Raw genomic sequence first — 26966 nt, forward strand, 5'->3', positions numbered from 1 at the left:
GAGCAAGACCTCTTTGAAGGAGGTGCACACGCAATGGCAGAAAACCACAACACCACCCCCAACACCCGCTCTCAAGAAACCTTCTCCTCACAAGAAATACTCAGAGAAGGAATTAGAAGAGGTGGTTGATGCACGGATTGCTCAGCTTTTTGACGCGCAAAACAAAGCTAAAAAGCACGGCAAAAAGCAGAAGAAAGGCACTGATTTCCCGGGTTATTTGGGTCGTCAATCGACATTTGAAAAGGCAAAGAAACAGAAGAAGCGTCTTCAATTTGAAGAAGTACCCAGTTCTTCCTCTTCTTCTTCTTCTGACAGTTTTTCTAGCTCATCTGACTCGAGCGAAGAAGACCGAAAAGGCAAAAAGCAAAGCAAGAAACAACGCTTCGGAAAGGGTAAGAAAAAGGCAAAAAAGTCTAAATCTCGCCCAGTGAGTGACAGTTCTACAGAGGACTCGTCTACAGACAGCTCAGACTCCGACGACGACAACTTCTATGTAAAGAAGAAGAATTTTTATAAAGCCAACCAATATGACTTTTTGGAAGATAAAAGCAAGAAGATCCGAGAGTTTAAGGAAGGTGGACAGTCAATTAAATTTGACACGTTTTCGGGATATAGAGATGCTTCGAAGGCTTTGTCTTTTGTACAACAGTTTGACATCGCTTTCGCAAGAGGACGCTACTCAGAACACTCTAAGATTTGGAGAGCTGCCTCTTACTTTAAGGGGAATGCTCGAACTTGGTGGTCCACGCTTCTTTTAAACAAGACTGCGCCAGTTAAATGGCTGAAAATTAAGAAGCTTTTTATTTCTTCTTGGCTGACTCAAGAGTATGAATGCGATATACGAGTTGCTTGGAACCATCTTCGGATGACCAAGAAAGATACAGTGGACGCTTATTGCGAGAGATTCTGGAGCTCTTTTCTACCCGCCTCTTCATTCAAGAAGAGCTCGTTCAGAGAACAGATTTGAGCGGTTTACCTTGGGTCTACCTACAGAGATCCGAGATCACTGCTTGGAACAGAAGTCAACTTCTATTCAAGAGTTGATGAGTCATGCGAAACGGGGTTTTGCCATTCACTCTGGCACTCTGACCTACCTCACCGATGAGGTCATGACACAACGAGCCGAACAGACTTCAGCAAATGAAAGTAGAAAGAGAAAGAGCAACCCAAAAAAGAAGGATGCACGACCCAAGCTTACTCCTCAAGAGAGAGCTCGCTTCATCAGGGAGGGAAAGTGCTTTGGATGCGGGGAACATGGACATATCTCCACGAAGTGCCATTAATAGGCACAGAAAGAACAGAATGACAAGGACGACGAAAGGCCTGAGAGTTCGAGAGCAACTGAGGAACGTGGAAGAAAAGGCAAGATGAAAACAAGATTGGTTCCACATTGTGTGGGTACCAATCCCAACACAATGGACGAGAGTACAGAACTTTGCCGAGCTTGGGGCAAAGTGAAAGACCAAGAGGCCCTGATCTTCTTTGATGGAGGAGTCAAGGCCAACTTCATTTCACCGAAATTGGTGGCGCGGCTTGAGATCACTCCTAATCGGATGGGACCACTTGCGGAGGCAGTTCTAGCGGCACTCGGTAGGGACGTAGCCATTACACCTGTCATTGACAAACTCCGGTTGCATTGTCAAGGGTATTTGGGGCATAAGGACGTTTACATAATGCCACAACGCCGTGGTCGATTATCGGCCGGGGAAAGCGACATTGACTACAGAGAAGGGCAAAACCATTGTACTTGACATTAAACTAAAGGACGAGTCTGTCCTAATTGTATCGGCTTCGGCCATTTCTAAATTAATAAAATCTAGTCTATTTGTTTACTCGATCTTTATGAAAGAATTGAGTGATGAGGATAGGACAAATGTCTAAACTTGATAAAGAACGCCAAGATTTTCTCCACTCTCACGCCGATTGCTTCTCAGAGGGGCTACAAGGCGAGTTACCACCTGCTCGTCCTGAAGATCATACCATTGATCTGATACCTGGAAGCACACCAACGAACCGGCCACCTTAACGTGTGAGCCGAGCACAGAACAAAGAGATTATGAACCAAGTGAAAGACCTCTTGGAAAAGGGTCTTGTCCAACCTAGTACTTCACCGAATTGCTCTGCAGTGTTGTTGGTTTTGAAGAAAGACGGATCTTGGAGAATGTGCATCGATTATAGAGCTCTCAACAAAATCACCATCAAGAACAGATTTCCGATTCCTAGGATCAATGATATACTCGACAGATTACAAGGATCCTCGTGTTTTAGCAGGATTGTTTTGAAGAGTGGATATCATCAGATTAGAATCACGTCGAGAGACGTCTACAAGACAACTTTTCGGACGACTTTTGGGTTATTTGAGTTTTTAGTGATGCCTTTTGGCCTAACCAATGCTCCTACGACATTTAACCGAATAATGGACATTATTTTTTGGCACTTTCTTTGACGATATCATTGTTTTCTCCAAGAATAAGGCAAAACATAGAAATCATCTGCTTCAGGGCTTTCAGGCACTACAAGATCACAAGTTAGTGATTAATGCAAAGAAAAGTGAATTTTTCCTACCAGAGATACACTTTTTGAGACACATTGTGTTAGCAACAGGAGAGCAAATGGATCCAGCCAAGATAGAGACTATCCGTGATTGGCCCAATTTGAAGAATGTCCATGAAGTTAGAAGCTTCTTGGGACTGTGTTCGTACTACAGGCGGTTCATTCGAAAGTTTGTAGAGGTTGCTTCCCCTTTGCATATCTTGACACAGACAGGAGTCCCTTTCTCGTGGGGACCCACAAAGGTGACTGCCTTTCAGACATTGAAAGAGAAATTGACTACGGGACCAGTTTTGACTCTGCCGGACTTGCAGAAGTCTTTTGAAGTATATTGTGATGCTTGTGGTCGTAGTCTGGGTGCGGTCTTAATGCAAGAAGGCCATGTCATTGCTTACGAGAGCCGATTGTTCTCAAGGCCGGAAATGACAGCACACATTTATGAGAAAGAGCTTTTGGCGGTTATCCATGCTCTTACTCAATGGCGGCATTACCTACTCGGAGCGGATTTTAATGTCTTTACAGACCATCAAGGTTTGCGCTACTTCTTGTCACAGAAGCAGCTATCGAAAAAGCAGATGCGGTGGGCGAACATCTTGTCACAGTTTCACTTCCAGGTTGTCCATGTTCAGGGACAGAAGAATGTGGTAGCAGATGCTTTGTCTCGGAAGCCGTTGATTTGGCTATTTCTGCGATACATCATAGGAGCTTCAACAATATGGTAAACTAGTATGCCACAGATACCGATTTTGCAAATGTTTTCACACGGATACGAGATGGGGACACAGTAGCGGGATATTCAATTCGGGATGGCTACTTGATGAGAAAAACCATGTTGTGCATTACACAGCCGTTGAGGGAAAAGGTTATGACTGAATGCCACTGTCCACCTTTTACGTGTCACCGCGGCATCGCTACCACCATGAAAGGGGTAGAGAGATACTTCTTTTGGCCAAGACTCAAGAAGGATGTGGAGGAGTTTGTGCGCAGTTGCTTGGTATGCCAGAAGGTCAAGTTTGACAGGCATAAAGGCTAAAGCACAGGGATAGTTACAACCTTTGCCCATACCCATCCGCCCTATACCTATCCGCCCCTGGGAAAGTATTGCAATGGATGTCATTTTTTATCTCCCGAGAACACAGAGTGATCACGATGGTATCTGGACTGTTATTGACAGATTTAGCAAACAGACTCATTTCATTCCAGTGAAGAAAACAGTCAAGCCGGATCACTTAGCGAAACTGTTTGTGGCCCAGATCTTCAGATTACATGGCATGCCTGAGATTGTCTCCGACGCAGGACCCCAGATTTACGAGTTTGTTTTGAAAGGCAATTTGGGAGAACATTGGCACGCCGTTGCAGTTCTCGTCATCGTTCCACCCGCAGACTGACGGGCAATCCGAGATTGCCAATCTAGTGGTTTTAGATTTATTGAAGTCTTATATCTCAGATCAAAAGACTCAATGGAGAAAGTATCTACCTTTGGTGGAATTTGCCTACAATAACACGATACACCCTTCGACGGGGAAGGCACCATTTGAGATTCTTGAAGGTGCTGCGAAGGTTCCACCCTTCCTAAGCATGAAAGATAAGATTTTTTAAGCGGATGACTATATGCGCGACTTAGACACGGCTTTTGCTAAGGTCCACGAGGCTTTGCAGAAATCTCAAGAACGACAGAAAAAGGCAACGGATCGCCATCGTCGCGATTTGAAATTGAAGGAGGATGATTGGGTGCTCTTACGTTTTGAGAAGGCACGCTTGCAAAAGAAGAAAGGAAAGGAGAGGCTTTTTCCAAAGCTTAGTATGTGATACTACGGACCTTTCCAAATCTCTGAAAAGATCAATGATGTCTCCTTGCAACTGAAACTGCCTGACACTTGGAGGATTCACAATGCATTCCATGTGAGTCTCTTGAAACCTTTTAAAGGTGATGTGCCTGATGATGGAGAGCCTGATGAGCAACCCGAAGTGGAAGAAACGAGGAGATCCTTGTTCTTGAACAGATTTTGGCACATAAGGACACAAAGAATAAAGGTAAAGTCCGAAGGCGGTTCTTGGTTAAGTTCAAGAACTATCCTGCATTGGATGCGAAGGGGATGGAGGAGGAAGGACCTAGCAAATACTCCTCAGATTGTGAAACTTTACCTCGAAGCTTTTGGTTTAGCATAGTCTACTCCAAATGGAACCCAGAATTCAGCTTGGTAGGAGATCTGGTGCAGTGGGATGCACAAGAGGGGAGTTACTCCGCTCCCTTGTCAACAGATGCCTCGATTTTGATATTAGAGTCATTGATGTCTCTTTGAGCTTCAAGTTTACTGAGAGCTGACAATATTTTGCTGTATGACTTTATGAAATGGAATTCCAGAATATGAAACTGATTTGTTCTTGATTTGTTTTTAAGTGCAGGAACTGATAGACGAAATGATTGCAACATTTTGGTGTAATTGATCTCGAATAGACATGGTTGCAATAGGGGTTAGTCAATCGGACATCGATGAGGTCCCGACTGGATCTAGATGCGATTGCTAGCTACATTGCCGATAAATCATGGTCTAAGATCCAAATGAATGTTGAATGTCATGTGATGTCCTGTGATGTCTAGTGATGTCCTGTGATGTCGTGTGATGTGTGTCGATTGGTACATGTACTAGATGTGTGTTCCTAGTACGTAGGTGCTAACAGTCAGTGTCTGCTAAGACTGTTTATGGCCTCTGCCTGTTTTGCAGGCGTAATTGAGGGCGATAACAATGCAGGGGAGTATGTCACAAATGGGTGACATGGCATGCTCTTGGACACACTCACAGAGTCGGGCAGCAGAGTACGGACTCGGTAAATGCGCTGACAGCAGACACGTGGCAGCCCGGATTTTCCGGCGCAAAACCCGTTGACTAGCTGACGTGGCAAAGTGTACGGAAACTCGCTTTTTGCGTAGCTTGCTGATGACGTGGCAGCGTACGGAATCCCTAAAATTACGATGACTGTTTTTGGGACAGCTTTTGGGATAAATTGCTTTAATTGGAGAAGCTTTTCACTTACTGTTTTTGGGGCTCTGCTTTTGGGCATCCCTTGTATCTTTAAAATAGTGGGCAGGGCCTCACTTCTCAGAGCATCCGGACGTAGAGTCTGAGAGTGAGACCCAACCGCACTCTTGTACTTTGAATTCAGATTAATACAAAAAGAAATACCGAAAGGGGCACCAGTCTTTGGGGCTAATATCTCTAGGCACGGAACTCCGCCGGGCCAATGTAAATCAATTGTGAACTGTGAACTATTTTGAAGTGGTTATTTGGTGTTGTCGCGGTAGATTCTTGACTTGGAGTGTCCAAGTCTGTTACAACGTCTGCACCCTCCCTGCACAGCTGAGCCTCGACACCTCCATTGTACACGTGAGTTCTGGGCTGGAGCTGAGTGTGCTGCCACGCCAGAGTCTGTATCGGTTCTTTGAGATAGTCGAGTCCATATGTCCTTGTCTGTTGCTGTGTCTCTGTGTTGATCAGCTGTTATCTATTGTTTCTTTGTTTTCATTCTGTTTTGAGTGAGATGTCACGCACATTGCACTGAGGAGCACCCACTGTAGAGAGCACGACACACTATCCGCGCTACATAATTCGGCCAAAAACCTCTCGTACAATGAATCATGCAAAGAGTGGTATGCAAGGATCCTATCTAGTCTAATGGATCTATCCGAACACATATGTTGGTGCGGGTAGAAAATCCTTCAAGCTTTCCTTGTCTAAGGATGAACTTTGGGTCATAGTAGCATACCCACATGACACATCAAGCCAACGTGCATGTGACATTTTGCATTCGATGGTTACATATGGTAACTCTGTGTCTACCGCTTGACCTGCAATTTGAAACTCAAAATCCATCATGAAGGGTCCATGCACGTCATAGAATGATAGCATCACCTTCGTTTCTATCGCTCGACCAGCATCTTGAAACTCAATATTAATAGACCTAGATGAATCCAAGATAAGCCCAGATTCACCCTTGAAGGAAAGTGCAACGTATAGACCCCTGGTAGTCACCCACAAGACAATATAACCATCAGCTCCATCATGCATAGTATTGACTAAATACCACGACATCCCCACTAACATCGCCAATGCCCAATATTCCCCAAAGTGCCCAATACTCCCCAACACAACACACACCACACGCACACACCCATGAGTATACATTAACACAAAGTTCAACGTACTGAGTTTCTGTCATGACTCCGGATATCAAGGGCAGACTCAGCCATAATGACGAAAAAATTAGCACCAAAATGAGGTAGTTGATAGGGCATACGCACCACAAAAGATAGAAAGAATTAGCACAATATCAACTGGTCGTAACTCGGACGAAAACTTCACAATGTGAAGTCTGCATGTCCACTATACGGCTAAAAAATATACCTAGATGAATCCAGGATAAGGCCAGATTCACCCTTGAAGGAAAGTGCAAGGTATAGACCCATGGTAGTCACCCACAAGACAATACAACCATCAGCTCCATCAGTATAGTATTGCCTAAATACCACGACATCCCCATCGTCAATGCCCAATAGTGGGTGTAGAACTAGGTACTAACATATGCTCCCCAACACAACACACACCACGCACACACACCCATGAGCATAATGGCATAGGAGTCCAACCTAGACATACAAAGGTCATTAATCTCAATGTCCGACTCTGGCTTTTTATGTTGCTCTATATCCATAGCATCATAAACCTTATCATTGCAACACACATACCATCCAAAGATATGCCATGGAGGGTCTTCTCAATTTCCTGAAATTGTAGAACGATCAAACTCTCTTCTCTGTCCCTGTCTCATATTGGAAGACAATGTAAACTCGTTGTTACTACAGTGCTGGTTCAGTGTACTCTCACAATCAATCAATGGAGCGGAAGGTTGTTGAAGTACTTGAGAAGAACCTTGTCCGATATAGCCTCCGCACAATAGATGGTACTAGATTTATGGAGCTAGACACATGTAATGATATGTAAATAAACCCATTTAGGTTTTCCTGTTAGAAACGATTCTCAAAATCTTGTTTCTGATCAATGAAAAGAAATCAGATGAAGCATGTTAACTTTACACTAGATGAAGCACGTTTACATCATAGCCACACCCTTTGCATTACTGATAGTAATTGAGATAGACAAGCACAAGCAATTGTGTAAGCTCCAACTTCAACTCTTCAGTACCTTTACATGAGGTCTGAGCCACAGTGACATCTGATTTTGGGCACTTCCTTGAGCAAACCTGTATCACCATGGTGTTAATCGAAAGCTGTTTACAAAATATACAGAGGTTAAATCAGAATGGCCAATCAATGCACATAATTTGGTCCCTGCAGCTCCTTTCCTTACATGTCTTAAGTCAGCACGGCATTATGACTTACATTTTAAGATTTTTAAAAAGCTAGCATAGAATAGTTTTGACAAACAGTGAAAGGTGTGTCTTCTAGGCACCTCGCAGAAACACATTAGAATTTAGCATAGAATAGTTCTGACAAACAGTGAAAGGTGTGTCTTCTAGGCACCTCGCAGAAACACATTAGCATGCTCCGGTAAAACTTCATCGAAAAGTATGCTTCCTTTTTTGCTGACATCAAACAAGCATTAGATACAAGTGAATTTACTCGGACAGAGATTAGCCTTGTCTCCAAACCTGCCTTGGCCCTGATGTAACAAGTGGTTCTAAAACCTTCAGGCAAACATCTACGAGGATTCAAGGGGTTACGAGAAACGGAAAGAAAAGTTTTCATAATGTATCTTAGAAGAGTTATTTCCTACCGTTCATCGCAGAGAATGATTGCCCCGTAATCATCTTTATGCCGTATAACGCGTCCGACAGCCTGATTAACAGCCCTGGATGCTTGTTGCACATACCACTCCTCCCCTGTCAAAACCTGCCATTGTTGATTGAATCCCGTATCGAACCCAACCAATTGCTATTCAGAGCACAACAAACTTATTCGAGGGTTTCAGGTACCCTTTTCTTGTCAGATTCAAGTCGCGCCTGTTCATCTAGGTATTCGCGCTTGAGTTTGACCTGCAAGTTACCAAACTATCTTCTTCCATTCTCTCAAAAACTGTCAAAAATGTTCTGTCTACAATTTAGCACCTTGGGATCAGTTTTCATTGCAAAGGGTATCCCAGTTATTATAACAGCACGCCCTGCTTTGTCAGCAAAATCCAAGCCTTCGCTAACCTGAAAGAAACTTAAGCCCTGCTTAGTCAGCAAAGATCACACTTTCCTGAGAAAAAAAAGTTTTTAATTGATTTGGGAATCTGTAGAACTAGACATGCACAATTACCTTTCCCCTGCAGACTGCAAAGAAAACAGCACCAGAAGAAGTCACATCATTCAGCTTAGCAATGAAGTCCTGAAAGAGTGGCTAAGAGTGAGGTTTGAGACTTTGTTTATTAAAACTGCTCTTGAAGAATAAATATTCTGAAGTGGAGGGACCTCATTGGCATGGTTAAAGAGAGCTGAATCCTTTGGCTCGATGACAGGTTGCTTGTGCTTGCAAATTCTCTCCCACACTGTGTTTGACTGTGGTGCTGCTGCATTCTGATATTTAAACAAGTCACAATGAAAATCAACTTCAAAATTTAAAAATTCAAACCACCACAGTCCAGATTTAGACGTCAAGCCAAAGAGCAAAGCAGGCTAAAAAAGCATGAAAGAAGTTAATGAACACTCGCAACCAAATGTAAACTTAGATCCATACTGGCATCTGCCACGCTTCCATGCACTGATTCAGAAGATAGTAAGATGGGAAAAAAACCAGAAGACCGTCTGGAACAATTCGAGCAAAATTCACTGCAGTTCAAAATAAGAGGTAGCATCAACATCCCTCAAAAACAGTATGAAGTACAATAAATTACCCAATACAGAGCACTTTTCAACTCTTTACCAATAGTATTTCCAAGGTCAATCTTGTATTCTAGCGAATCCCGCGTTCTGTATGATGAATTTAAAGGGCGTCCCGATGGCCCTGAGCAAACAACTCCAACCCAGACTTGGTCCGATCCAATAACATGAGGATTCTCTAAGCGCACCAAAAAAGGCCTGTTCACAAGTTGAGACAAATGAGCGTGCTTTCATTGTTTAATTCAACAATTTTGAACTTCTCCTCCAAACGAGCAAACATACAGTTTAAGCTCCAAAGCAAAAGAATTAAGAGGGGACAAAGTTCCAGATGTTAAGATGACAGAACGAACACCGAGTTGTGAAAACTCCTCCATGGCAAGTCCTGGATTGAAACACCACCAGCTTAGTGTACGACCCTTTGACCCTGCACAGAATGTTAGTCTCAGTTAGAGAGGACGTACTGCAAATTAACACTCTTTCCACCTATTTTTGCAGGCACTTCTTTTTAATAACTACAATTCCTTTTCTGTAAACAAAGTAGGCATACATCAAAACCCATGTGCTTTAAAACAAAAAACCTTTGCGTGATCCCTTATCCCCATCGACCCCATATGGTTCATGAATGTGAAACTGCAAAACAGGGTAAGGTTAGTTGACATGTTTATTCAAACAGAAACACGTTTTTAAAACAGTAGTAATACTAACCCTGTAGCACCTTGCATGTGATTGATCGTTACCACGAAATACAATCCGCAATGCATCTCGCAATAATTGCAATCGAGAAGAACTACCAGGCCTTTTGTGAAGCTTGACAGACCCCGCATTTGCATCTGTTGTTTATGGGATAGAGTGTTAATTTGAAAATTCCAGCTTTTTTCTTGATTGATTCGAATCTTATAAGGAGTTGAGAAGGTACCATCTTCAAGTAGGTTTGTAGCATTATCGATAGTATCAAGTAGCATAGTTATGGTATCATGATTGATCTTAATATCCGCAAGAAAATCAAATATATGTGGCCCTGGTTTAGTGAACCCCATGTCTGAAGAAAGAGGGACTTCACTGATTCTCTTATCTAGCTCGAGCAAGAGTGCTGTTAAGATTGACCACAAACATTAGACTACCATAGAAAAGAATGACATAAAGCCAATTAAAACAAATGAGAACCTTTGAGTATGGCAAAATTTTCAGGGTCTACAGAAGAATCAGCTGAATTGTTTGAGGTCCTATAGACTGAAGCAAGATCCACGCATTGCTTTGCCTCCATTATGCACGCCGATAGGAGAGAAGCAGGCAAATCAAAAGATGCTGCATCTGCACAGATGCTTTCCTAGAGGCAATGATAAATAAATATTCATGGAGGAAAAATAAAAAATTATGAATAGCACACGGCCTTAAGGACGGAAATCTCACCAGATTGTGAGCTTCATCAAAAATAAGCACAGTATTCTCCCAATTAATACCTGTTAAGGACTTCCTATTCTCTTTCTCAATCAAATAATTGTAAGGAGCAAATAAAATCTCTGCTGAATTATGAAGCTCACGTGATAGATAATAGGGACAGCTGCAACAGGAATAAAACCAAAAAGATCCATAAGTTATCCCCCTGTACTCTCAGGCTGGCGGCGATGCACAGGACACAATAATCAAAGCTTTGTACTTACGGTCCTTGTGTCCTACCAATATTGACAAGATCTTCAATATCAAAAGGCTCCTCGCCCATTTCCGGATGAGATTGCAAGTATCCTGCAAGGTCCATTATGATCAGTTTGAGCTTTGGACACACAAGCTATCCTATGCAACACAGACATTACGTATGCATAAAATTGAATAAGGAGCTCAACACAAAAGTATGAGAGCACTAGGACATACGGTATGCTAAATGCAAGATGTTTTTCTTATAACTGCTACACTAGAGCAATTTGCGCTATGGAGACTCTATAATGTGAGACATGAGAATGAACCCTCAAATGAACCAAGAGAGCTAGAAAAATGTCACAAAGTGAAGACATGGCATGACCTAACTGGACCAGAAAAGGACAGCAAGAGCCGACTGATGGAGCAGTCAACATGAAATGCAATGGAAACACAGGCCGTACGGCTGTTGATATGGTAGGCCGCACAGATGTTGGCGTGGCAGTTGGGGCGCTAGTTATGGAAAGTGTTGACTTTAGTGCTTTTGAGTGTCAATTTTTGTGAGCAGTTGATTGTGGTCACAGAGTGAAGACATGGCATGACCTAACTGGACCAGAAAAGGACAGCAAGAGACGACTGATGGAGCAGTCAACATGAAATGCAATGGAAACACAGGCCGTACGGCTGTTGATATGGTAGGCCGCACAGATGTTGGCGTGGCAGTTGGGGCGCTAGTTATGGAAAATGTTGACTTTAGTGCTTTTGAGTGTCAATTTTTGTGAGCAGTTGATTGTGGTGTTTTTTGGCATTTACAAAAATAACCGCGATTTTTTAAGTTGCTTTTGCGGATTGCTTTTCGACACGTGCCTATAAAAAAGAACCCAAGGGTGTTGTGATCACTTCCGGCGAGGAAACGGACGAAAACATGCATTCCCTCTTCCTTATTTTTACGAACCCACTCAAAAGTTAAAACTTACGTTAAAAAAAGTTTGGGCCAGCTTTTAATTTGCGTAAGTTTTTGGGGGTCCAGTTTTTTATTTGCAAAGAGAAAGAAACTCAGTTTGTGAGAGAGAAAAATGAAATGAAATGAAATGTTATATTAACGTCTTCAAAAGGCCAAAATGACCTATGAGACCAAAAAGTTACAATTGGTGAATCTGATATCATGTCTGAGTACAGAAAGTACAAAGGACTAACTAACTAACACTAGATCACTCAGGGGATGAATCTGAAGCTGATTCGGAATTGAAACGGGATAGAGGGGAGGAGGGTGGGGGGGTGTGGGTGGGTTTGGTGGGTTCAAATGAAATCTCTCATCTGTCGCTATCGAATCTCATCAACCTCCTCCATGGTTAGTACTCTGGTTGGGCGTCGTGCATGTCAAGCGAGAGTGATTTGTATCTTCTGTTGCAACCTTCGTCGCTGGTGGGAGACCCCTCGAGGTCGTGGGCATCTCGATCTGGCTAGCTCAATGGCTCAGTCAATCAACATACCTCTAGTGTAGGTGGGCTCTGAGATCTGTTGTGATGACTGCTCCTCTAACTCTCCCCTGGCTGGTGTAAAGAAATCTGTGATTCGTCTCTGAGACTGTCCCTCCCCTGATATCCTCAGCAAGCTCTCCAGACTCCTCAAGTCTGCGCAGCTCTAGCAAGAACAATCCGAGACATCTCTGATTCTCATATCTCATGACTCTAGAAAATGGTCCAAGACCCTCTCTGAGCAGACAATGGAAGCGGTTGCGTATCTCATAGTACGCCGAGCAATGACATGTGTAGTGCAGCTCTGTCTCTGTCTTTGGCTCTAAGTGGCATAGGTGACATATCCTGGCCCCTGCTGATACCCCCCGAAATCGGCTAGTCTCGATCTGGGGCCGATGTGAGGATGTGCATATCTACCCAATAGCGCATCGTAACCCATGAGATAAGTGTGTATCCATGTATGCAAGCCCAGTCACAAAACCGTCCTCCGTGAGTTGGAGAAGATGCTATCTGTAGAAGGCCATCTTCATGCCCAACTCCTGTGTCGGCTGTATCCATGTGCTCCTGGAATCTAGCTGAATCAGATCCTAGCGTATGAGTCTAGTGATCTCTGTCCGTGTGAGAGACAGGGAGGTGCATCTAGGGAGTATTGAAACGGAGGCAATCTATCCATGCTGAAACCATGTGACTGAAACCATGCTGTCATCTGTCCATATCAACATGCTGTATCGCCTTGTAGCGCTAGTTGTAGAGATGACTCCAAGGCAAGCCGAGCATATCTGTCCCTCGGGGGGTCCCATAAACAAAAATCATTGGAAAGAAACCAACAACTAAGGTTAGCAATTGCCACGTCCTAGTGACATAGTTAACAGTTGCCACATCCTCGTGACATACCCCCTTCTTGAAATCGCAAACGTCCTCGATTGCATACCATAAATACACGCCACTGATGATCTTGTGTTGTTAGCACTCTTTTATCGCATGTATCTGCAAGAAAGGTCGTATCACATAGATACAAATATCTTCATACTTTTGTCATTTCCATCTATTACACTAAATTAATATGTACATTTGATGTGCTAGATCTATCATTACCCCTCCTTTGCACACGTTGGGTTGGGGCATAAGTAGGTTGTAGCCCAAAGGCTTCAAGGTAAAGCTGCAATACATTTGGTGACTATCAGAGTTCATGCTCTTCCATCCACTTTGCATCCATAGGTGGATAGTTCTTGAACTTCGCCAAGTAGCGTCTTGCAACCTGTCCTTTAACTTTGCTGTCCTTATGTACCAAAACTTGCTCAAGTACCAAGATCTCATCAAGTTCCTCAACTTCTGGCTAGCACTTGAAAAGGCCCATAGTAACGCATGTTGAGCTTAGGAAACAACCATTCCTTGCCCTTGATCTTCTTTAACCTTGCCTTCTCAAACCTTAACAGAACCCAATCACCAGGTGATAACAACAATTCACGATGATGACGATCAACAGCCTTTTTCTGCTTTGCCTGAGTCTTCTCCAAGGCAACTTTAATTTTCTTATACACTTCATCCATGTTTTCAACATATCGATCTGCCTCAAAGATCTTGTCCTTTGTATGCAAAATGGGAGGAACTTTTTTGCCGCGTTCAACAATCTCAAAAGGTGCCTTACCAGTCAACGAATGCACCGTATTGTTGTACGCATACTCAAGCATAGCAAATATTGTTCCCACTTGCCCTTATTATCTGACACATAGCATTTGAGCAAATCTAAGACAATAGAATTAGCCTCTTCTGACTGTCCATCAGTTTGTGGATGAAACGAAGACGAGAACTCGAGCGTAGTGCCCATGTTCTCAAACAATCCTCTCCAAAACAAACTTGTCATGCGAGGATCACGATCACTGACAGTCGATTGTGGCATACCGTGGTACTTAAACACATTGTACATGAACAAGCGTGCCATCTGATCAGATTTTATCTTCTTCCTGATAGGGATAAAATGGGCCTGCTTACTGAACCTGCAGATAATGGTCCATATACCATCATTCTTTGTTGGGATTCTTGGAAGATCAAAGATAAAGTCCATAGCAATGCTTTCCCATGGCTTATCCGGAATCGACAGTGGTTGTAACAACCCTGGTGCCTTTTGCCTGTCAAACTTGACCTTTTGGCAAATCATGCATGCTTGCACAAAGGCATCCACATCTCTCCTCAAAGTAGGCCAATAAAAGAACGTCTCTACCACTTTAACTGTCCCATCAATACCACAATGCCCTGCATACGGTGGGACGTGACTTTCTACCATGACCTTATGTCGCAATGGCCTGGTGACACAAAGTCTGCCATGCATCATCATAAAATCATCTTTGAGGAGAGAGTGCTCATGATGTTGCCCCTCTTGTAATTGTTCGAAGAACCTTGCAAAATCTTCATCAATAGTATATTGTTCCTTCATGTCATCCAGCTCATGATGATAAGGAATTGACACATCTGAAATTTGTGGCTTCCTTGATAACGCATCAGCCACAACATTTTTTTTACCTTCCACATGCATAATTTGGAAGTGAAACATAGAAAGAATGTTGCCCATCGCATATGCTTTTCGGATAGCTTTGACTGTGTCAAGAAGTATCGCAAGCTTTGATGGTCTGTTTGGACAACAAAATAAGCGCATGAGAGGTAGTGCTTCCAACTAGAAAGTGCAAGAATAACAGCCAAGAGCTCTTTCTCATAGACTTGCATGGTCTTCTCTGGCCCTTGCAAAATTCGGCTTTCATAAGCTACTACCCGTCCATCTTGCATTAGCAATGCTCCGATGCTACTGCCACACTCGTCACATTGTACCACCAATGACTTCTTGAGATCTGGTAAAACAATTACTGGATGTCACGTGACACATCCAACCCTATGTGTCCGTGGACACGCTACAGCATGATCAGGGTTCAGTTCAGTCAAGTCAGTCTAGAATAGGAAGTGATCTGGCACTTTTGTGAGTCTGTTCGCAGACCGTGCATGTCCCGACACTTAGATTAGATGCATATCCTCTGGTTGCACACAGCATGACCATCAGATTGCAGTCAGATCCCATCAGTGGCATCTTTACAGTGCATATGTCTATTTTCCCTATTTTTGATATTTTTCACTTATTATTTTTAAGTGACTTTTGTTGAAAAGTAGGTAGGGCAATTTTGCTAGGTTTGTATATAAGGCTTAAGCAAACCAGAGCTAGCACTTTCTGGCAAAAGAGGCAGCAGGAGTACCTTGCTCAACAGGCAACTTCTCAGCAAGACCCACCCCCGCGACAACTCTAGCGTTTTCACAATTGCAGAAAGCCTAGCGTTTTTGCATCAGATCAGCCAGCGTTTTTGCACTTGCAGATTCATGGCGACAGTAGAAGACAGATCAGCCCTAGCGTTAGCAGATTCCCCCACAACAACATATCAACCCTAGCGTTAGCAGATTTCCCCACAACAGCAGATCAGCCCTAGCATTAGCAGATTTCCACCGCAGAACCCCAAATCAGCCTAGCGTTTTTGGATCAGCCAGAGACCTAACGTTTTTGCAGATCTTCGCGACAGAAGCAACAGTAGCACCAATGTTTTCAGTTTTCAGCAGTCAGACTCCACAGTAGAACCCCTAAACCTCGCAGATCTCACCTTCCCGCAACAGATCCTCGCCGCACGGTCAAATCCATCAAAATTTGCAGTTTCAGCCCGGAGAACGCAGATTTCAGCATCTGCGTTTTCAATGCGTCGTCGTCGTCGTCGCCATCGACATCGTCACCGACATAAGAGTCAGAATTCAGCAAATAAAAATTTGCAAATTTCAATCTTTAGCATTTTCAGATTTCAGTCCGTCTCGTCATCCTCGACATCGTCGGCAAGTCCAAGCATTGTAGAGATTTGTGCAATCATAAGTAGACTGCTCTCGCCATAGAGAGTGGGGCCTTCGAAGGAGGGTTTGACAACATTCTGGGTCGTATTCTCTTCTCTCTCTATCTCTCACTCTTCTCTCTCTATCTCTCAGTCTCATGCACTTCCATTCACAGTGTCCATTCACTTTGTTTGTGTCCATTGCACTCTCTCACTAAAGGAACGGAAGGCTCTCCCTTCCATAAGTAAAAGGAACCCTTGAGCACAATTCGGAGCACTCATCTTCAGCAAAGTTCAACATTCATTCCGCTGCACCTTAAATTGGTAGTATCACAGCTTTGGCAGTGTTCTTTATCACTCAAGGAAAGAACCAAAGATTTTTTTTTTTGCTTGTTGTGGTCACATGTAACCCAAGATTTCTTGGGCGTGTCGATTCCTAATCATGTTTTGAAGAGTGACAAGAATCCCAAGAAAGAAGGGCTTGTACAACCTCCCCTTGTGCCTCTTTTCACTCGTTGAGAGCGGACCGTGCACTTAGCGGCCGGCCAATCGACGTAAGGTGGGAAAAAGCAACCTTGGTGTGAGCGCAAGGCCGCCAAGGGGTGCGCCCGCGGAAAAGAGTAGAACTCGGGTGAAGAGAATATCCTTCTCTAACACAGATTGCAAGCGAAAGAAGAACCTCAAGACCCACAAGAACCTCAAGAACTCCAAGAACCCAAGTTTCTCGTGAACTTAAGAACCCAAGACCACAAGAACCCTCGACTTCAGTGGATGGTCATCACTCGAAGCGGAATGGATACTTCGCTTGGAGGTGATGAGCATGAGAGAGGCGAAGAAGAATTTTCCCCACCAAGAGGTTTTTTCGACCCTCCCTCTTCCCCATCTACGCCAAGGATTGCACCAGATCCTATGGAGGCTTGGTGCAAGACAATGATGGACACGATGACAACGTGGCACGAAGCAAGAATGGCAACCATGGAGCGTGAGAGAGAGCAATTACGCTTGGAGGCCAAAGAATTTGATCGCAAGTACGCAGAAAGAAAAACAGAATTGGATCGCAAGAACGTTGTTCATTATTCCTCTCTCATTTCTAATGTGCAAGCGAAGATTGAAGAGATTCGGGAAAAGGAGACTCTCTTAGTCTCTTCTTCTCCAGAGCATGACACACAAGATTTGCATGATGATAAGCATGATGACTTGAATGATAATGATAAGCATGATGATTTGAACGATAATGATAAGCATGATGATTTGCATGACCAAGATGTGATTTCTCACAAGCATGATGATTTGTGTGAAGATAATGTGATTGTTCACAAGGATGATGGTTTAGTTGATGCTTTTTCTAGTGAAGCTAACCTCGTTGCAGATTCGATCAATCACGAAGAATCGATCTTGGCTTTCGGATCGAGGTCCACAGAACCCCCACAAGAAGATTCGATCAAACACGAAGAACCGATCTTGGCTCTCGGGTCTAGGTCCAAAGAACTCTCACAGGAAGTACTATGTGCTCGCATGAGTAGTCAGCACGCATTGTTTGAGAGTTTCATTCGTGATCGTTTCCTGTATTTTAGTCAGCGTCTTTATGTGATCCTTTTCCTAGGCATGACATATTGTACGTTGAGCACGTTTCACTCATGAATGAGCACGGATGTATACGGATTATTCATGAAAAGCTGAAAAGTATGCATTCAAGGAAGTCACATTCCATGTCTCTTCCTTGGCACGACACAGTTGTAGAAAGAGCACAAGAAAGTATGAGCACCAAGCATAGATATTTCCATTGTGATTTGCCACAGTTCATTGATTTAGATCAGAAAGACAAGATTCGATCTCATTGTTTGTGTGTGTGTGGTCAACCGTTTGGCACTCCTTCTCTATGTTCATCTACATTGCATGCACAGTCTTTAGAGAAGCCAAGAAGTTTTCCAGTCATTTTACATGGAATGGGTATGTTCATGTTTTTGTGTTGGAGGTGGTTTCAAGAATTTTCAGCCTCGAAGATTCTTGAAGAAGGTAGACGCATGACTCTAGACAAAGTTGAAGCATTGAAGGAGCCACAAAGGACTTTGTGTCGCTTTTGGCGCGGCCGAAAGAAGCAAGCGTTGCAGACCTTTATGAAGTTCAAGTATCGCACGACCCACACATCAAAGTGGGCCGGCGAAGAGTCCTTTACAGGATTCCGAATGTTATTGGCGATCTCCCTCGACGCCATACAGTTCAGTACTAGTACCTCACTTTGAAAAGGAGCGGATGTCACGTGACACATCCAACCCTATGTGTCCGTGGACACGCTACAGCATGAACAAGGTTCAGTTCAATCAAGTCAGTCTAGAATAGGAAGTGATCTGGCACTTTTGTGAGTCTATTCGCAGACCGTGCATGTCCAAACACTTAGATTATATGCATATCCTCTAGTTGCACACAACATGACCATCAGATTCCAATCAAATCCCATCAGTGGCATTTTTACAGTGCATAGGCCTATTTTTAAGTGACTTTTGTTTAAAAGTAGGTAGGGCAATTTTGCTAAGTGAACAAATGGGCCTATGGCGAGAGCAGTTCACTTATTATTTTTAAGTGACTTTTGTTAAAAAGTAGGTAGGGCAATTTTGCTAAGTTTGCATATAAGGCTTCAGCAAACCAAAGCTAGCACTTTCTGGCAAAAGAGGCAGCAGGAGCACCTTGCTCAACAGGCAACTTCTCAGCAAGACCAACCCCCGCAACAACTCTAGCGTTTTCAACATTGCAGAAGACCTAGCGTTTTTGCATCAGATCAGCCAACGTTTTTGTACTTGCAGATTCACAGCGACAGTAGACAGCAGATCAGCCCTAGCGTTAGCAGATTCCCCCACAACAGCAGATCAGCCCTAGCGTTAGCAGATTTCCACTGCAGAACCCCAAATCAGCCTAGCGTTTTTGGATCAGCCAGAGACCTAGCGTTTTTGCAGATCTTCACGACAGAAGCAGCAATAGCACCAACGTATTCAGTTTTCAGCAGTCAGACTCCACAGTAGAACCCCTAAACCTCGCAGATCTCACCTTCCCACAGCAGATCCTCGCCGCACAGTCAGATCCATCGAAGTTTGCAGTTTCAGCCCGGAGAACGCAGATTTCAGCATCTGCATTTTCAGCGCGTCGTCGTCGCCATTGTCATCGTCACCGACATGAGTCAGAATTCAGCAAATAAAGATTTGAAGATTTCAGCCCTTAGCATTTTCAGATTTCAGTCCGTCTCGTCGTCGTCCTCATCGTCGGCAAGTCCAAGCATTGTAGAGATTTGTGCAATCATAAGTAGACTGCTCTCGCCATAGAGAGTGGGGACTTCGAAGGAGGGTTTGACAACATTCTGGGTCGTATTCTCTTCTCTCTCTATCTCTCAATCTCATGCACTTCCATTCACAGTGTCCATTCACTTTGTTTGTGTCCATTGCACTCTCTCACTAAAGGAACGGAAGGCTCTCCCTTCCATAAGTAAAAGGAGCCCTTGAGCACAATTCGGAGCACTCATCTTGAGCAAAGTTCAACATTCATTCCAATCCACCTTACACTGGATCTGACGTCAACTTTTCCTTTAAGAGAGTAAAAGCTGAAATCTCTTTTTGGGTCCAATTGAAAGTGACCTCTTTCTTTTGCAAAGCGTGAAGAGGTGATGCTATCTCTACAAAATTCCTGATAAACCTTCTATAGTAGGAACACAATCCCAACAAGTTTCTGACATCGTGCACAGTCTTCAAGTCTGGCCATGTCTTAATAGCTTCGACCTTTGTGGGATCCATTTTGACACCATCCTTTGACACTATGTGGCCAAGAAAGCGGATCTCTTCCAAGAAGAATTCACTTTTCTTAGGATTGATAAGTAACCTGTGACTGTGCAGCTCTTCGAACACAATGGGCAAGTGATGCTTGTGCTCCTCTTCATTCTTCGAATAGACTACCATGTCATCGAAGAATGTCCCAATAAGCTTTTGGTGGGAGCGGAAAATCCGGTCCATCATCTTATTGAACGTGGCAAGAGCATTTGTTAGATCACTAGAAATTCATAAAGACCAAATGTCGTTCTAAACGCGGTCTTGTGCGCATCCTCTGGCCTTATACGAATCTGATGGTACGTACGCACTCTTAAGGTCTATCCTACTGAAAATTGCAGCATACTCTAATCGATCAAGAATATCATCAATCCTTGGAATAGGAAACCTATCCTTGACGGTATTCTTATTCAACGCACGGTAATCAATACACATGCGCCATGAGCCATTCTTTTTCTGTACTAGGAGCACTGGGGAGCAAAGGGGTGAAGAACTAGGCTGGGGCAGTCCCTTCTCTAATAACTCCTCAACCTGGCCCATAATCTCTTTCTGCTGCGCCGCGCTAACCTTGTAGGGAGGTCTATTTAGTGGGCTACACCCTGACACCAAATCTATCCGATGGTCCTCGGGTCTTTCTGGCGGCAATTGCGACGATAAAGAATCAGAAAAATAGTCGCTAAACTCTCACAAAAATGCTGACTTTTCTTTATCTAACACAGATAAATTTGATTGACAATTATCTGAGACATCACGTGCAAAAATCAAGTACACAGAAAGATGATTCTTTAATACAAAAGTGATAGCCGAAGCAGATACAATAGGGACAGAACATGAGTTTTGCCCCTATGTTGAAGGGTGATCCAAAACATGAATTTTGCCCCTATGCTGAAGGGTGATCGTCTTGTCGAAGGCATCCAGCACGCCATGTACTCTGAACATCCACGGAATTCCAAGTAGCGCATTGCACCCTTACAATTCCATGATATAAAATTCTTACGTGTCTACATATGACTGAATATCCAAACACAGCTTTCCAATAATGGGAGTAACACACTCTGAGTCGCCAGGACATGCCAATCTTGCCTCTCTGGTGTACCCCATCTCTTCAGCTCTGATGCCCAGCTTCATAGCTAACTCTGGTGAGATAAAGTTTTCTTTGGCACCTAGATCAAAGAAGATGAGTGTCGTCTGATCTCTAACTTCACCTCTGCTCTGCATAACTCGCTGGCATTTCTACTGGGCCTGTCACCCACCATATCTGGCACCAAACCTGCCGTGGGTTTAGGCTTCTTGCCTTTCTAGTCCTCTTTATCATTTGAGTCAACTGGTCTTTTCCTTTGTGAACAACTGGTAGCAAAGTGACCAAGCTGCTCACATATAAAGCATTTATTTTCAACCATTAGGACCTTCTTTTCCTCGAGCGACTTACGCACAAAAGGCGTCCTTTTTTGTTTCTTTGCCTGCCCTCTTGAAGTCCCGGTTGAGTCCTTATCCTTGTTGGCCTTTTCTGACACATGTGACGCTTCAGGAGCCGTTTTCACAAAGGGCTCTTTGCTGAATTTTTCTTCTGCTACCCTCTTTCTCTTTGCTCGGAAACCCATTGTCCTCTTCTTTCAACAACGCAAGACCAGTGTTAGAAACTTCCATGAGCTGGGTGAGGGTAGCCACTCTGTTTTTGGTACAATAATCTCGAAGTCCTTTAGGCACCCACAACATTACTTCTCTATTTGCTCTGTCAATGACACAAATCTTTAGGAGGTCATTGAGAGTAACGCTTTACAAAACCTCCGATTGTACTCCAACAAGCTCTTGCATGTAGCCGAAGTAAGCCAAAGTGTGTCGACCCTAGCAAAGCGCACAGGCAGTGATGTGTATGTTTACAGATGCAGACATGGGTGATAAAGCAGATAAGAAGGCCAATTACAAGCAAGGAGATCGAGTAAGTGCATGTTTTATGTGGTTATGAAGACCTAAGCGTAGAGATTTCATGCTTGAAGAGAAGGTTTTGACATGGGAAATGGCTCTTAGGACATGCAATGCAACTTGAGTAGAGGAAGACATGCATACAAGTGATGAGCATGAGAGAGGCGACGAGGACTCGTCCCCACCCGGAGATGATTTCTTCAACCCTCCCCCTTCGCCATCTACGCCAGACCCTATGGAGCCAATGATGAAGCAGATGATGGCCATGATGGATAGACAGGAAGACAAGCGCCTTGCTTTAGAACGCGAACGCGACGTAAGAAAAGAAAGAAAAGAACTAAGGAAGGAAGAAGCGGCAACACGAAACGCAGCATTGGAGGCCGATCGTGCCGCTCATAGATTGGCTTTGGAGACCAACCGTGAAGCTCGTAGATTGGCTTTGGAGGCCGAGCGCGAAGCTCGACGAGAGCTACGCACTCATGAATTGCTTGCCCAGGTCCTAGCCTCGAAGGCCGAACCACCCAAAGATCGTGGGAGTTCGTCAGGTGGCGCAAGCCACGACGTGGATTCCAACCATCCAGTCACAAAAAAGTTGATTTTCAGTAAGTATGACGGTAAGATGGATGCTACAGTTATTCATTCTTGGTTGCATCAATTGAATGCTTATTTTGCGACAACTAAGAAGACAAGCAATAGCAAAGTTTTGACGGCCGCTATGTACCTTGCCCGTGATGCCATTAATTGGTACCACGCATGGCAAGAGGCACAGCTAGCCGCGCACCTAGAGGCAGCCGACGATTTCACGCCCCTCTCTTTTAGTTGGGCTGATTTCCAAGACAAGCTCAAGGCACGGTTTATGCCACCTCAGTACCTCGCACGATTGAAAGACGATTAGCTCTCAAGCAAAATGGTATGCTGGTTATGTCTTTTTCTAATCGTGTTTTGCAGCTAGGTACCCAACTACGCATGTCGGATGATGAGCCCATAGAGACTTTTCTCTTTGGATTGGACGAGTATATCGAGTACGATGTCGAGGTACTCGATCCAATCGATCTCAACAAGGCGGTAGCGATTGCTCTCGCACAGGAGATGAAGCACAACAAGGGAAAGCCTAAGGAGAACAAGACTTCCACAAGTACCTCACAGACTCCTCAGAACGGTAAGAACGGTAAGAATGGTAAGAATGATAACTCTTCTAACCAATCTACCAACAGTATCTCATCAAAGAATTCTTCCAATGAATCTAAGGGTAAGGCTAACACAATTGCTAAACCTAAGCTTACTCCAAATGAAAAGGTAGCACAAGGAATTGTAGGAGGATACATCACATCGGAAGAACAAAGCACTTATTCTAAAGAAGGTCGTTGTTTGCATTGTCACATTAAGGGTCACATAAAAAGAACATGTCCTAAGCTTGAATCGAATAAAGCTAAAGAACCCACAGCACCCACTACATCTGTCAATGCAATGAATGATAACACGGGTGTTCCCAAAGTCTCTCAAGACCCTCCCGTTGATGATTCTCTCATTAAATTTTATGGTCGTACGTCGGGACACCGTTTTGTCATATTGTTTGACCCAGGTAGTATGCATGATGTGATCAGTCACTCTCTTTTTGAGAGAGCCCGCCTCGAAGTTAGTCCGAGATCTCCTATCGAGGTCTTTGGCTTTCGTCCCGGTATGGACGCTCTCATCACGAAGGAGTGCCTTGATGTGTTATTTGCAATTCAACAGACTGCCTTCACTAGAAGATTTGTTGCTTCTGCTCTCTCAGGATGTGATATGATTTTAGGCATGAAATGGTTTCGTGAACTCAACCCTCTCGTTGATTGGGAGGCTAACACTTTAACTCTCAGTGCCAAAAGTGATTCTCCTACTGTTATTCATGGAATGGACATTGTTCCTTCTCCATCTCTCATTGCTAATATGCAGGACAAGATTGAAAGGATTCGGGATAAGGAGATTCTCTCAATCTCTCTTTCTCCACAACATGACACACAGGATTTGCATGATTGTGTGAAGCATGATGATGATTTGATTGACCATGATTTGCATGATGATTTGGATGGAAAAGACAAGCATGATGAATTGCATGAAGATGAAGTGATTGTTCACAAGGATGATGTGTTAGTGGATGCTTTTTCTAGTGAAGCTAACCTCGTTGTAGATTCGATCAATCACCAAGAATCGATCTTGGCTTTCGAGTCGAGCTCCACAGATCCCCCACAAGACGATTCGATAGATCCCGAAGAAGCGATCTTGGCTCTCGAGCCTTGGTCCAAAGAATCCTCACAGGAAGTATTGTGTTCGCATGATTGATACGCACGCATTGTTAGAGTGTTTCATTCGTGAAGGTTTCCTGTATTTTAGTCAACATCGTTATGTGATCCCTTTTACTAGGCATGACATATTGTATGTTGAGCACGTTTCTCTCATGGATGAGCACGAATGTATGCGGATTGTGCATGAAAAGCTGAAAAGTTTGTATGTCAGGAAGTCACATTCCATGTCTCTTCCTTGGCATGACACAGTTTCCGGAAGAGCACATGAGTGTATAAGCACCAAGCATGGGCATTTCCATTGTGATTTGCCACATTTGATTGATTTTGATCAAACAGAAAAGATTCGATCTCATTGTTTGCATGTGTTTGATCAACGGGTTGTCACTCCGTCTCTATGTTCATCTACATTGCATACACAGTCTTTAGCGAAGAAAAGATTTTTTTCCTTCACTTTACATGGAATAGGTATGTTCATGGTTTTGTGTTGGAGATGGTTTCAGGAATTTTACACCATGGAGATTCTTGAAGACGAAAGAAGCAGGACCCTAGACGAAGTTGACACAAGAAAGAAGATTAAGAAGACTTTGTCGCTTTCGGCGCGGCCAAAAGAAGCAAGCGTTGCAGACCTTTATGAAGTTCAAGTACCGCTCGACCCACACATCAGAGTGGGCCGGCGAAGAGTCCCTTCCAGGATTCTGGATGTTGTTGGCGATCTCCCTCGACGCCATACAATTCGGTACCAGTACCTCACTTTGAAAAGGAGGGGATGTCACGTGACACATCCCAACCCTATGTGTCCGTGGACAAGCTACACCACAGCAAGGTTCAGACAGTTCAATCAAGTCTAGATTAGCAGTGATCTGGTACTTTTGTGAGTCTATTCGCGGACCGTGCATGCCCAATCACTTAGCATAGATGCATATCCTCCGGTTGCACACAGCATGATCATCGGAATTCCCATAAGAATCCATTAGCATCAATTAGGAGAATTTTTCAGTGCATTTAGCCTATTTTCCTATTTATTGGTATTTTCACTTATTATTTTTAAGTGACTTTCCAACAAAAGTAGGTAGGGCAATTTTGCTAAGTTAATATATAAGCAAACCCAAGTTAGCACTTTCTGGCAAAAGAGGCAGCAGGAGCTTCTCGCTCAACAGGCAACTTCTCAACAGTACCCCCCCTCAGCAATAGACCCTCGCCATCCACCCCTTCCCTTTGGAGTTTCCTCCCAGCAAGCCATCGCCTACAAGTCCTCTTGCCTGGCGTTTTCCAACCTCAGCAGATACATCCCAGCCAGCGTTTTTCAGCCTTGAAAGAAATGCCAGTATCACTTGCACATTCAGCGTTTTTTCAGCCTTGTCAAAAACGCCAGCTCAACAATAGCAAAAACGCAGAATTCAGCAGTTGGATTCTCGCAGTTTTCAACCTATGACACAGTAGCAGATCAACCCCCAGTCGGTTGCAGAAGTCCCCCCAACTTTAGCCAAAGAAAACGCAGCCAAAACAGTCATTTTCAGCCACCGAAACAGTCCTAAAATTCAGTGATTAGAAGATCTCTGTTTTCAGCAGTCAAGTCGCCGTCGTCAGCACCGTCGTCGTCATCGGCATAGTCCCATTGCATCAGTCCATTGCATACGCATTGTACACATTTGTGCAATCAAAGTAGACCACTCTCGCCGACGAGAGTGGGGCCTTCGGAGGAGGGTTTTACAACCTCTCGGGTGTCGTATCTCTTCTCTCGCCTTCTCTCAATCTCATTCACTTGCACGCACAATATCCACTCACTTTGTTCGTGATCATAGCACTCTCCATAAGACGGAAAGCTCTCTCTTTCCATAAGAACTAAAAGGAACCTTCAGCAATAAAGATCACTAATCTTGAGAAAATACAACATTCATTCCGCTGCACCTTACAAGTTGCACCACCTTGTTTGTAAGCTTTCGGCTTTTTCAATGCCCCCAAATTGTCATAAAGAATTGTTTGCAACATGGGCACTGTAGTAGGAATCATCGGCGCACCTTGGCCATTGACAATCATAGGTACTGACCATATCTGGCTGTTGTCCAGAAAAACCAGCCATGCCAAAATTACCCTATGGCACCCCAAACTGGCCTTGGTTGCTCTGAAAACCTTGCTGCATGTCGATGCTACCATACAGTACCCCCAAACACTGTTCCTAGCATGTACGGCTGGCTTCCAAGCGCATAACCAACCATATTCTAGAACATAGATGCATTGCCTGGTAACTAGTTCCCTATCCATTCAAAACAGCATGCGGGCTATGAAAGGTCGCGGGCTGAACTAGCAAAGCCTGTAAAATAGGCGTCCTAACCACCTGTTCAAGGATGGGAGGAACCTGTTTTGGAGCCCCCGACTCCGCAACATGCGAGTGCTCCCTATCTTGCTAAGACGCATGAAGTACTTGGGCTTGAGCCTCAACAAGCTCTATTCGCAGTGTGGGTTGCCTATTTTGTTGTGGCACTGGTGGCGCTTGCAAGAACTCCATAAACCTTGGGTTCTGCACCAATTGCGAAGACACCTTCATCGGGGAACGGGAAACGGGGG

At 43.9% G+C, this 26966-nt stretch overlaps 1 protein-coding gene across 1 annotated transcript in view; it reads right to left on the reverse strand.

Annotated features, from left to right (window-relative positions):
* LOC147443497 (RAD3-like DNA-binding helicase protein) overlaps positions 1-26966 on the reverse strand; it is a 72289-nt gene that overhangs the window by 11535 nt on the left and 33788 nt on the right. Inside the window, exons 4-18 of the mRNA XM_086526308.1 lie at positions 11088-11169; positions 10837-10987; positions 10591-10753; positions 10343-10516; positions 10132-10256; positions 10005-10056; positions 9709-9850; positions 9470-9624; positions 9284-9375; positions 9019-9123; positions 8867-8935; positions 8674-8760; positions 8542-8601; positions 8343-8458; positions 7752-7809 (exon numbers count right to left, since the gene is read on the reverse strand). Of these exons, the coding sequence (XP_086382434.1) occupies positions 7752-7809; positions 8343-8458; positions 8542-8601; positions 8674-8760; positions 8867-8935; positions 9019-9123; positions 9284-9375; positions 9470-9624; positions 9709-9850; positions 10005-10056; positions 10132-10256; positions 10343-10516; positions 10591-10753; positions 10837-10987; positions 11088-11169 (1631 nt within the window). The remainder of the gene's footprint in view (positions 1-7751; positions 7810-8342; positions 8459-8541; positions 8602-8673; positions 8761-8866; positions 8936-9018; positions 9124-9283; positions 9376-9469; positions 9625-9708; positions 9851-10004; positions 10057-10131; positions 10257-10342; positions 10517-10590; positions 10754-10836; positions 10988-11087; positions 11170-26966) is intronic.

The sequence above is a fragment of the Adiantum capillus-veneris genome, chromosome 13 (assembly GCF_014529385.1).
Source record: "Adiantum capillus-veneris isolate H3 chromosome 13, ASM1452938v2, whole genome shotgun sequence".
NCBI classification, from domain to species: Eukaryota; Viridiplantae; Streptophyta; class Polypodiopsida; order Polypodiales; family Pteridaceae; genus Adiantum; species Adiantum capillus-veneris.